This window comes from Strix uralensis, chromosome 5, assembly GCF_047716275.1.
Source record: "Strix uralensis isolate ZFMK-TIS-50842 chromosome 5, bStrUra1, whole genome shotgun sequence".
NCBI lineage: Eukaryota > Metazoa > Chordata > Aves > Strigiformes > Strigidae > Strix > Strix uralensis.
This window is the reverse complement of record NC_133976.1, coordinates 38,273,022-38,281,868: the sequence shown is the minus strand read 5'-3', so window position 1 is coordinate 38,281,868 and position 8,847 is coordinate 38,273,022. Positions and strand designations below refer to the sequence as shown.

At 42.6% G+C, this 8,847-nt stretch overlaps 1 protein-coding gene across 4 annotated transcripts in view; it reads right to left on the bottom strand.

Annotated features, from left to right (window-relative positions):
• Positions 1 to 356: 356 nt before the first annotated feature.
• Positions 357 to 8,847, bottom strand: part of SRGAP1 (SLIT-ROBO Rho GTPase activating protein 1) — a 156,344-nt gene continuing 147,853 nt past the window's right edge. For 3 of the 4 annotated variants that reach the window (XM_074870502.1, XM_074870505.1, XM_074870504.1), the window contains 4 exons: positions 6,422 to 6,602; positions 5,706 to 5,840; positions 5,234 to 5,579; positions 357 to 3,445 (listed from right to left, as the gene is read on the bottom strand). In XM_074870502.1, the coding sequence (XP_074726603.1) occupies positions 3,068 to 3,445; positions 5,234 to 5,579; positions 5,706 to 5,840; positions 6,422 to 6,602 (1,040 nt within the window). In that variant the 3' untranslated portion in view covers positions 357 to 3,067. The remainder of the gene's footprint in view (positions 3,446 to 5,233; positions 5,580 to 5,705; positions 5,841 to 6,421; positions 6,603 to 8,847) is intronic. The other variant, XM_074870503.1, reaches the window with a different exon arrangement.

The window sequence follows — 8,847 nt, the reverse complement described above, 5'->3', positions numbered from 1 at the left end:
TGTGGCAGAGTGTTGGCCGAATGGGTGTCAGGGGTGTCACGCAGCCGGCAGGAGTGGGGTTGGCTGCCCTTGATGGGTGCTAAGGCAGAACTGTGTGAGGTTGATGGCTCTTTGTGGGGGGTCTTCAGGTACGGAGGGACCTGTGTGAGCTTATGGGGATGGTGTTCTTTAAGTCAGGTAGGAGCCTGTCTGGGGACAAGCACATCTTCAGGCCAAGATGGTGATGGGACCTGATGCAGGGTGGGGTGTGGGTGGCTGGGGGATGCTGGTTGTTTTCCCTTTATGTGGAAGGTAAAGGTAGATTGGCAATCCACGTCAGAAGATACAGCAGTTTACCCAGCAAAACTACACGCACAGACAGAACAATCTTCTTTATTATAAAGATACACTATGAGGAACAAACCTGAATGTATACTGAAGCTTGTAATGGTACATGCCAAAAATGTACAGTACTATACATAAAAGTGCATTGTCACAACAGATTAACAGTACATTTCTCTTCCAGAACCGTGAAATTTCCATGTTTTTATTTGTTCTTTGAGAGTGGAAGGAATGCAATGGGAATGCAGCCATACACAAACAGGGAGGGATGCAATGGAAATGCAACAGTACAAGAGCAAGGCTAAAGCTCCTCTAAAATTTAAAGGCACTTTCACATGTACATACTACAGATGTACATTGACACAATTAGGTAACAGTCAACAAGCAGGAAGCTACCAGTACTGCAATTTACCAACCTTGACAGTAAGGGACAATACTGATTGGATTAGGTGTGCAGGAGTTACCCTTTAGTACGTCTGTAGTTGTAGCAGTCTTTCCTGTTACATATCCACTTACTATACTTTTAAGTATCTATAATAACCATCAAACTACACATTTAACTGTGTGAATGCACTAAGTGGATGCATTCACTAAAGCACTGTTTCTAATATTTTCTTTTGCTAAACAATTTCTAATATAAGCATTATGGAGTCCAGTACAGTTATTTAAACATACAAAATTCCCTATGCAATTTAAAGATACAGGTATCCATCTCAATTATGCCAGGTGGGTTAATTTAAAAATGCTAGACTAAAACTGCATGTAGATGAAAGCTGAAATTCCAGTTTGTTCCACTGATTCTAGTAAATTGGGGAACTACTTGAAAGTATCTTCTGGTCCCAACCAAGTGAACAGACCCTATAGACCAGTGCTGGGCTGCAGCTGGGGCTGGCCTGGCTTAGGCTCTTGCCCTGGTATTAGGACTAGGCAGTACAGTTGAGAGGGCTGGAGGTTCACTGACCAATGCTGCACAATCCGCTGTGGTGGATTAAGAATTTGCCTCTAACCTAGATGCCTGTGAAGTCTGTGGCAGGGTTGAAAAAGGTTTGCAAATACCAGGAGCAGTTTGGTTCTCAGAGGCGGTTCATGGGGTACTTCACACCTGGGGCTTTGCAGTACCTATCTACAGGGTGTAAACCAGAGCAGGAGTAAGTTGCTCCTAAGTAACAACAGGAAATTGCTCCTGTCACCTCAGTAATCACACTTATCAAATTTTATCACTATTCTTCTCCTCCCAAACTCAATTGTTTATGTATAGCGAGTGGTAAACTTCAAGCTTTCCAACTGTGAGATCTTAAAGAATATGTGGAAAGACAGATCTTGCTTAAAGTCAGTTGTACTGTACCACAACAGATTTTTTTTTTTCCCCATCTTCTTCACTGAAACTTATTTTATGGATTGGATGCCAGAAAATATATTCACAGAAATAATGTTATGGCTTACTGTTGCAGTGTGCAAAACAGCTGTACATTTAGTTCACGCCTAACAAAGTTTAACAACAGAGCGCTAAGCAAAGTTGACAGTTGTCACTCACACAGACATAAGAAAGGTACTGATTTCTGTCATTTAAAAAAACAAAGGGGAAGGGGTGCAAAGCAGTTATGGAAAACTTTCGTCGGCTTTGAATCTAGGTGGTAGAAACACAGCCGTCTGTCCCGTGAGTGACCCCGGCATCGCTGGCAGGAGGTAGTCCCTCTTCAGAGAGCCCCTGTCTTGCTGCCGTCAGCAAACCGTGTTTGCGCTGTGCAAGGCAGCCAGCGGAGCAAGGTCAGCTCGAAACTCCAACTATTATGACTCAAATCGTGTCTTTAATTGGACGCTGAGCAATAAAGTCAATGGGATACTTTGCTGAATTACTGTGTAGTTGATCCTTTTAATCGCCTATCAGCCTCCCTAATGGACCAACAGGTTCACGTACTCCCCAGAGCCTGGCTCGCTCAACTATGAACTCTAAATGAATTTAGCTTTTGTGAAAAATGTGGTATTGGGGAACGAAGGGCTAGCTTCATGGGAAAAGGTACACTATTACAGAGGGCAGCAAAAGGAGTTTCTAGATACTGTCCTGGAGATGTGCTTTGGCTGTGACCTGGAATGCTGCTTTTCATTGGTGAGAGCAGTGTGATCTCCAGATCCATCCAACACTCGTCTCTAGCGAGACTGCCAACAAGAAAGCTAAAACTCAGTGCCAATTATGAGTTGTGAGGGTTTGGTGGGGGTTTTTTTGGTGTGTCTTAAATAAGAAATGTGGACTGAGATGACTTAGACATTCCACACAGACACTTAATCCTCACATGCTATATTTCATTTCTTACTAACCTGCTTGAGATTTGGTTTGGTGACCCAGAAATGAGAGGTCCCTCCTTCCCTGACCCACCCACCCCATAGTTTTGTGCAGGATCTGTTATTATATAGCTACAGTAAGACTGTGAAGTATGGTACAATGTGGCAAGCTGTGATCCGTGTTGTTTTTATTACAAATGGTGCAGCATCAAGTTTTCAAGTAAGTCTATGTTTGTTTTTTAAAATGATGCACAACTGTCCAGTTTTTCTTTTAATTGAAACCATACAAAATACAAATGCCCATGTTAATGTAGATAGTTTCAGACAATACATTCAAAAACACTGAAAAACAAAGCCTCTCCAGTTACAAACATGAACAAACGATGTTACGGAGCCCTGACTTCTATCATTAATCCATCCCTTTCCCTAGCATATCCCAGTCGGGCACTGTGGGTGGCTGAGCTGTCTACATTGTGCAAGATTTGTCGGCTGGACCCTGGGAAGGAGGGGAAGGCCCTATGCTAGGATTTGTTTTTGGAAGAACAATAGGTTTTGGCCTAAGAGCAGGAGGTTTCAGCTGCACTCCCATTCTAGGGGCCACCATGGGCTTGAAAGTACTCATGGTGTCACTGGAAGAACTAGTGCTACGGCGGATCTGAGGCTCAGAGCTCCTTAAAACGACGCTGTGGAGAGGGCTGAGTGACTCTGTGGAGGTGGCAGGGGTGGGGGTGTTTTTCATTTGTTCCAAGGTGTCCAACACGACATCCGGGGCGTGCTTCGCCGAGCTCTGCCGCTCCAGCTCACGGAGCTCGTTCAGTGCTGTGTTCATTGTCTCCTCGATGTCCTGGGTCAGAGCACAGAGAAAGTGGCATGTCATTTGAATCACTACTGAATGCAAAGCACCGGAGGAGCAAGGAGAGGGGGTGAGAAATGCATGAATTAATTTGCCAACCATCCTCTCTTTAACAAATATTATAGTGCTAAAACCAATTTCCACCAGATTTACTTGAAAGACACTACGATTGACAACATGGCAGCTTTGGCTGGACATTACAAATATTTAACCTATTTACATGAGAGAATTAAAAAAATCCATTAAACCAAAACCTGCAAGCCATTTTATTAAGTAACTGTCAGGACAACGTATATTTGCTTAGCATTGTTTTTAAGTGTGAAGATTTCTGTCATCTCTTGGGTACTGACAGCTGTAAAGATTTTAGTCCATTTGCTAACTGTTAGCTAACTGCTCTCCTCATCTAGTACCTCAGATGTTCAGGATCTGTATTCCCTCATACGGATTATCAAACCTGGTTTTGTAACAAAATAAAGCCTGTGTGTCTATCAGCTCTTCTCTCCTCTTGTTTCTCTGAGTTAAATCTTAAGCAGAAAAAACTGCAAGATATTCAGTGAGCTTACCTAAGAAATTCTTTTTTTCATCAGGATTTCTGGCACAAATGCTAAAAGAATGCACCAAGACATTAATTTACTACTTTTCAGTGGTACTGAGTTACAACTAAGGTTAGAATATCTGGTATTCCCTGCTTGCTCACAGTGACTTTCATATAGTTTAATCAAAATCTGGGTTCTTTTATTGCGTCTAGGCTAGTCTAGGCATTAAAAAAAAAGTAGCTTAAGCCAATCAGCACTGTATGTGGTTCCAGGAAGGTAAACAAATAATAGAGTAAAATAAAACAGTAACAACATTCATACTTTCTAACTCTAATACTTGGATTCAGCTTTCTGACCAAGCATGACAGTCCCTTCTATCCCTTGTTGGAAGCAAAGTTTGAAAGCAAGCATTGCCAGTACATTAGATTTTAAAACATGAGTGTTAGTGTTATTGTAAAATAGTTTTGCAATCATACTGTACCCTCAGGGTGCCCCTAGTAATCATGTTATTCTACCTAGACAAAATGTGAGTTTTGAAGACGGTGGTATCTATTTGCTCAAAAGCTGTTACCAGCTCTGTACAACAGACCAGTTTGATGATCAGGGTGCTCCCTATTCCATCCTCACCTCTTCCGTGCCAGGAATGAGACAGGTGAGTGTTCACACAGGGGTGAGATGGCCCATGATTTATGCAGGTGCAACATCTTGCACATCATGTTCTTAGGCACAACTACAAGCATCAAATCAACATATGGTATGAACTATATATGAACTACATGAAAACTACGTAAAATCCACAAGACCCTGGAATGTAAATCTGTGCTGTGAATGGCAATGGTCGCTACTAGCCAGTCAGAGCACTCTTCTGCATACCGTAATAGTGAGAAATAATTGAACACTAATCACATGCAAGTTAGAATAGGCCAGCCTTCATCAGAGCACAGCGATTTACGTAGCTGTTGTAATTATACACTATCCTAGCGTTCCGTGTGGCAGAGGCAATTTCATTACAGTATAATGGAAAATAATTTCTTTTTATTGCTTCTGCAATGTCTATTTCCCCTTGTGCTTCTTCTATCCAGGATCCCTTAATGCATCTTCTTTCACACACACTCTTTAGAAAGCTGAGTAGGATATTCTCCTGCACACCCACTCCTACCAGTGTATGTGCTCTGCTATGCTGTTCACCGAGACTTGCTCCTCAGAAAATCAGAGAGTGACATAAAATAAAAAAGACACAAACCTGAGCTATTGACTCTGGGTCCAGTGGTTTATGGTCATTGAAACCTGTGTACTGACCAGATGATGTAGATCTTCTAATTGGAGGGCTATCAATCTTCTTTAGAGAATCGTGCCTACTGATGTTAGTGAGACTGCCATGTCCAGGTCTACGTCGCCTTTCAGGGCTGTCAGCATTGAAGCTGCGATTTTGAAGGAGGGCTCTGGGACTGCAGTGAGTTGCCAGGTTGGGGGAACCTAGCTCCACGGACGAGTTGGAGAGAGGGTGAGGTGGGTGTATGGGGCAGTGACCGTCACTGCTCCTGCCGGGGCGTCGTAAAGGAGGTGGAGGTTCTGATCTCTTTCTTTGCCTGCACCAATGAAGAAGTGGTTATGGGACAAGTTGTAGTGACCCACCATAAGCACATGGAAAATTAATTGCTGTGTTACCTGAGCTGTGAGCAGTACTACTGAAAACATGTTATGCTCAAGCTTACCTTCCTAAATACACGTCAGAGTGACGGTCAGTGGGAGAGTTCATGTCCTTTGATGATGACTTATCCTCAGTTATGGGTCCGCTGCTGGCCTCACTATCTGCTTTTTGGCTCAGTGTATCTGAGAAAGTATCATCCCTGAACAGAACACACATGGTGAGATGAGAAGTCAGCCAGTTAAATGTGACAAAGAGCATCCTGGCACTCCTAGATTTTAATCCCCTTAAGAAAAGCAGGCACGTTATAATGCACTGCAGCTCCTTCATGTCTCCAAAAATTACTTATAATCCTTCTGTTTACTGAACTCTTTATATTTTGAGTGTAACCTTTCTGTAAAGAAGAATTTTGTCACCCTTGGCAAAGCACATGCTTAATGCTGTAAAACAGGAGTTCAGGGCTGCATTTCTCCAGCCCCTGCTATTCTGAATTTAAACGTCAGCAATTGCTACAAAGAGACAGTCAAATTAAAATAGGTGCAGCAGCATCTGTCTCTTAATGTACTGGGAATGTATCCATAAAAAAAGTATCTTAGCCTAGTAGTGACTTTTGATTAAGAGCTGTCAATTCAGGGCAATAAAGACAGAGGCATCCTGCATAGAAGGCAAATGTTTAATCTATCTGAGCCTTCAAATTTCTGTCCCATTTGGAAATCACTTTGTTAATTGCTTCAGCATGCTTTACACCCCATCAGTAACCTAGTCACACCAGACACTGCTTACATATCCTGCACCACTATGTACTGGTGAGGGACAAGGCCATCAATTCCATTGTGCCTTCCTTCCCACCAGTCTTCAGATGCTCGGTGATAGAGCAGAAGGGAAGCTCCTTTCTTGAAAGAGAGTTCTCGTGTAGATCTTCCAGCGTAGTCAAACTTGGCTATAGCTTCTATGGGCTCGCACTCTGGGTAGGGAGGGAAGAAGAACAGATACCAGATTCCACACTGGCTTTCCTGCTCATTTTGGTTTCATAGAACCCATTTATTACATTTTCTCGGTGCTCATTCTTATTGAGCAGAGCTGACAGAGATCAGCTGAGCTAAGGCAGACTTCAGGCTGTAGTTATAATATATCCCTTACAAAGAAACACAATTAATCTGTGCCCCAGGTGTGAAACATCTGGGTTGCTTTGCAAGCTGCAGAAAACATAACAGCATATTCAAATGTTACAACAGCTGCTGCTGGGAGAGAGGCCTCTGCCTCCTGCTGCAAGGGCTCCTTCATGGCTGGGGAGTGGGATGGAGGCCAGGCAATGAAGACCTCTGAAAACAAGATGAACAAACTCAGATGAATAATCAAGAGGCCCAAGGAAGTGTGATAAAGGAAAAGTAACTGTGAGTGCCTTTAACATCTGCCGTGGCAAAGGAAGGAAGACAGGATTTCCCTGTGTATGAGTAGGGCTACTCTGCCCAGTTGGGCTATGAGATTTCTTTTATGTGACGAGTATGCAGACCTAGTGAAAACCTAGTGTTTTACACAACACTGAAGCCTAGTGCTTCCTTAACTTAATCTGCTTCCTTAACACTCTTTTAGAGTGAGGCAGACAGCTCCAGACTGCCTAAGGATGACTCCTCCACAGGGGTAGTCCCTGTGTGGCCTGAAGTTGCCTAAGACAGCTCTGCCTGCTCCAGCATCCCGCATTCCTCTGGTTTCTGCAGGGGAGGCTGGTTGTTTTCTGAAATCAAACATTGGTTACAGCAGTCCTGACTAATCGGTCAGCATGCTAGTAAATTCAGCCTTACACGGGTAATGGACTCCATCCTGTAACCTACACTTGGGTCGGAAACCTACTGATGTCAGTGAAGGGTCCCTGCTGAATGTCTGCCTGCAGGTATCTTCAGAGCTGTGCCCAGGCATCAGTGAAACAGCTGTGATTTTAACAGCCTCCAGTTTCTTCTGCACAAAACCAAAACCACCTGAGCTCAAATAGATCAAAAAATTTGTCATCACAGACTCAAAACATAAGAAAAACCTGCAAAATACAGGTTTAAAAGTCACACTTTGCTGATTCCAATAACTCAGAGTCCCCCAAATGACAAATTTCTTTACATAATTTGAGCAATATTTAGATGGAAATTAACATCTGGGCTAATGACTAGCATAGCAACTTTCCGTCTGGTGCAAATTAAAATTGCTGAGGTTGTAATTCCCCAAAGAACCAGGCTGGTAATGAAAGCCACTGTGCCTTTATGACAACATTTTGCACAGGAATGTCTTTTTAAAATTAACTTCATCCTGCAGCATGAAAACATAATGATAGCACCTTTATTGAGGTTATAGTTTGCAGCTCATTTTTTAAATAACTTGCCCAGCCTGCAGAAGGGTGTCTTGTGGTTTGCTGCTTCTGCAGTCATGCTAAGAACTCTTGTCAGTGGTGAACTGCAGGGTGTTCAGGGCTTACAAACTTGGAAACTTTCCAGAGATGGCATACAGTGGTATGGGGAATTCACTGTTACACATGCAAAAGTAATGTACACTGGGAGAAATGACCTTGATTATATAAATGCAGTATATAGCAATAACAATATTAATTCCTGAAAATGCACCCAACTGGATGGCTTGCTGGCAGGCATTCCCTGGTGGGTGGGTGGGTGGGGTGACAGGTTTCTTGGTTTTATGTTTTTAAGCAAAGAAAATGTAAAGATGACATAGAAAGAATCATTCTGGAAAACTAGGAAACCTTTAAACCTGCTGGTGTGTATATTCTAATATACAATCTTGCTTTCATTTCTAGATGCTCTGTTTACAGTCTTTCTAACAGAAAGTACGGATGTGACAAAGAGACTACAGGCATGGAAAGACACTATTGCCAAATTAAAAGAAATAAAACTAAACAGATCTTTATCTTGCATCATGTTTAAGAGGGCAATACTAAGCTGAATGGCAATAATGTAACACTGACAAAAGAATGCTGTTTTTACACATATCATGCGCGTTGCTTGTGGAATTCATTATAAGAAGGTATTACTGGGATCAGGTAGGACTGAGCAGACGGCTGTATGAACATGCTGTTCTCAGACTGTAGTTGTTATGTTATGGGTTATGGAAGAGTGGGTCAAAAATTCAGAAGCAAAAGCTCCCAGGTTTCAGAGAGCCAGTCAGTCACTAACAGGTAATACTTTAAAATGCAAAAAACCCCAACCAAACAA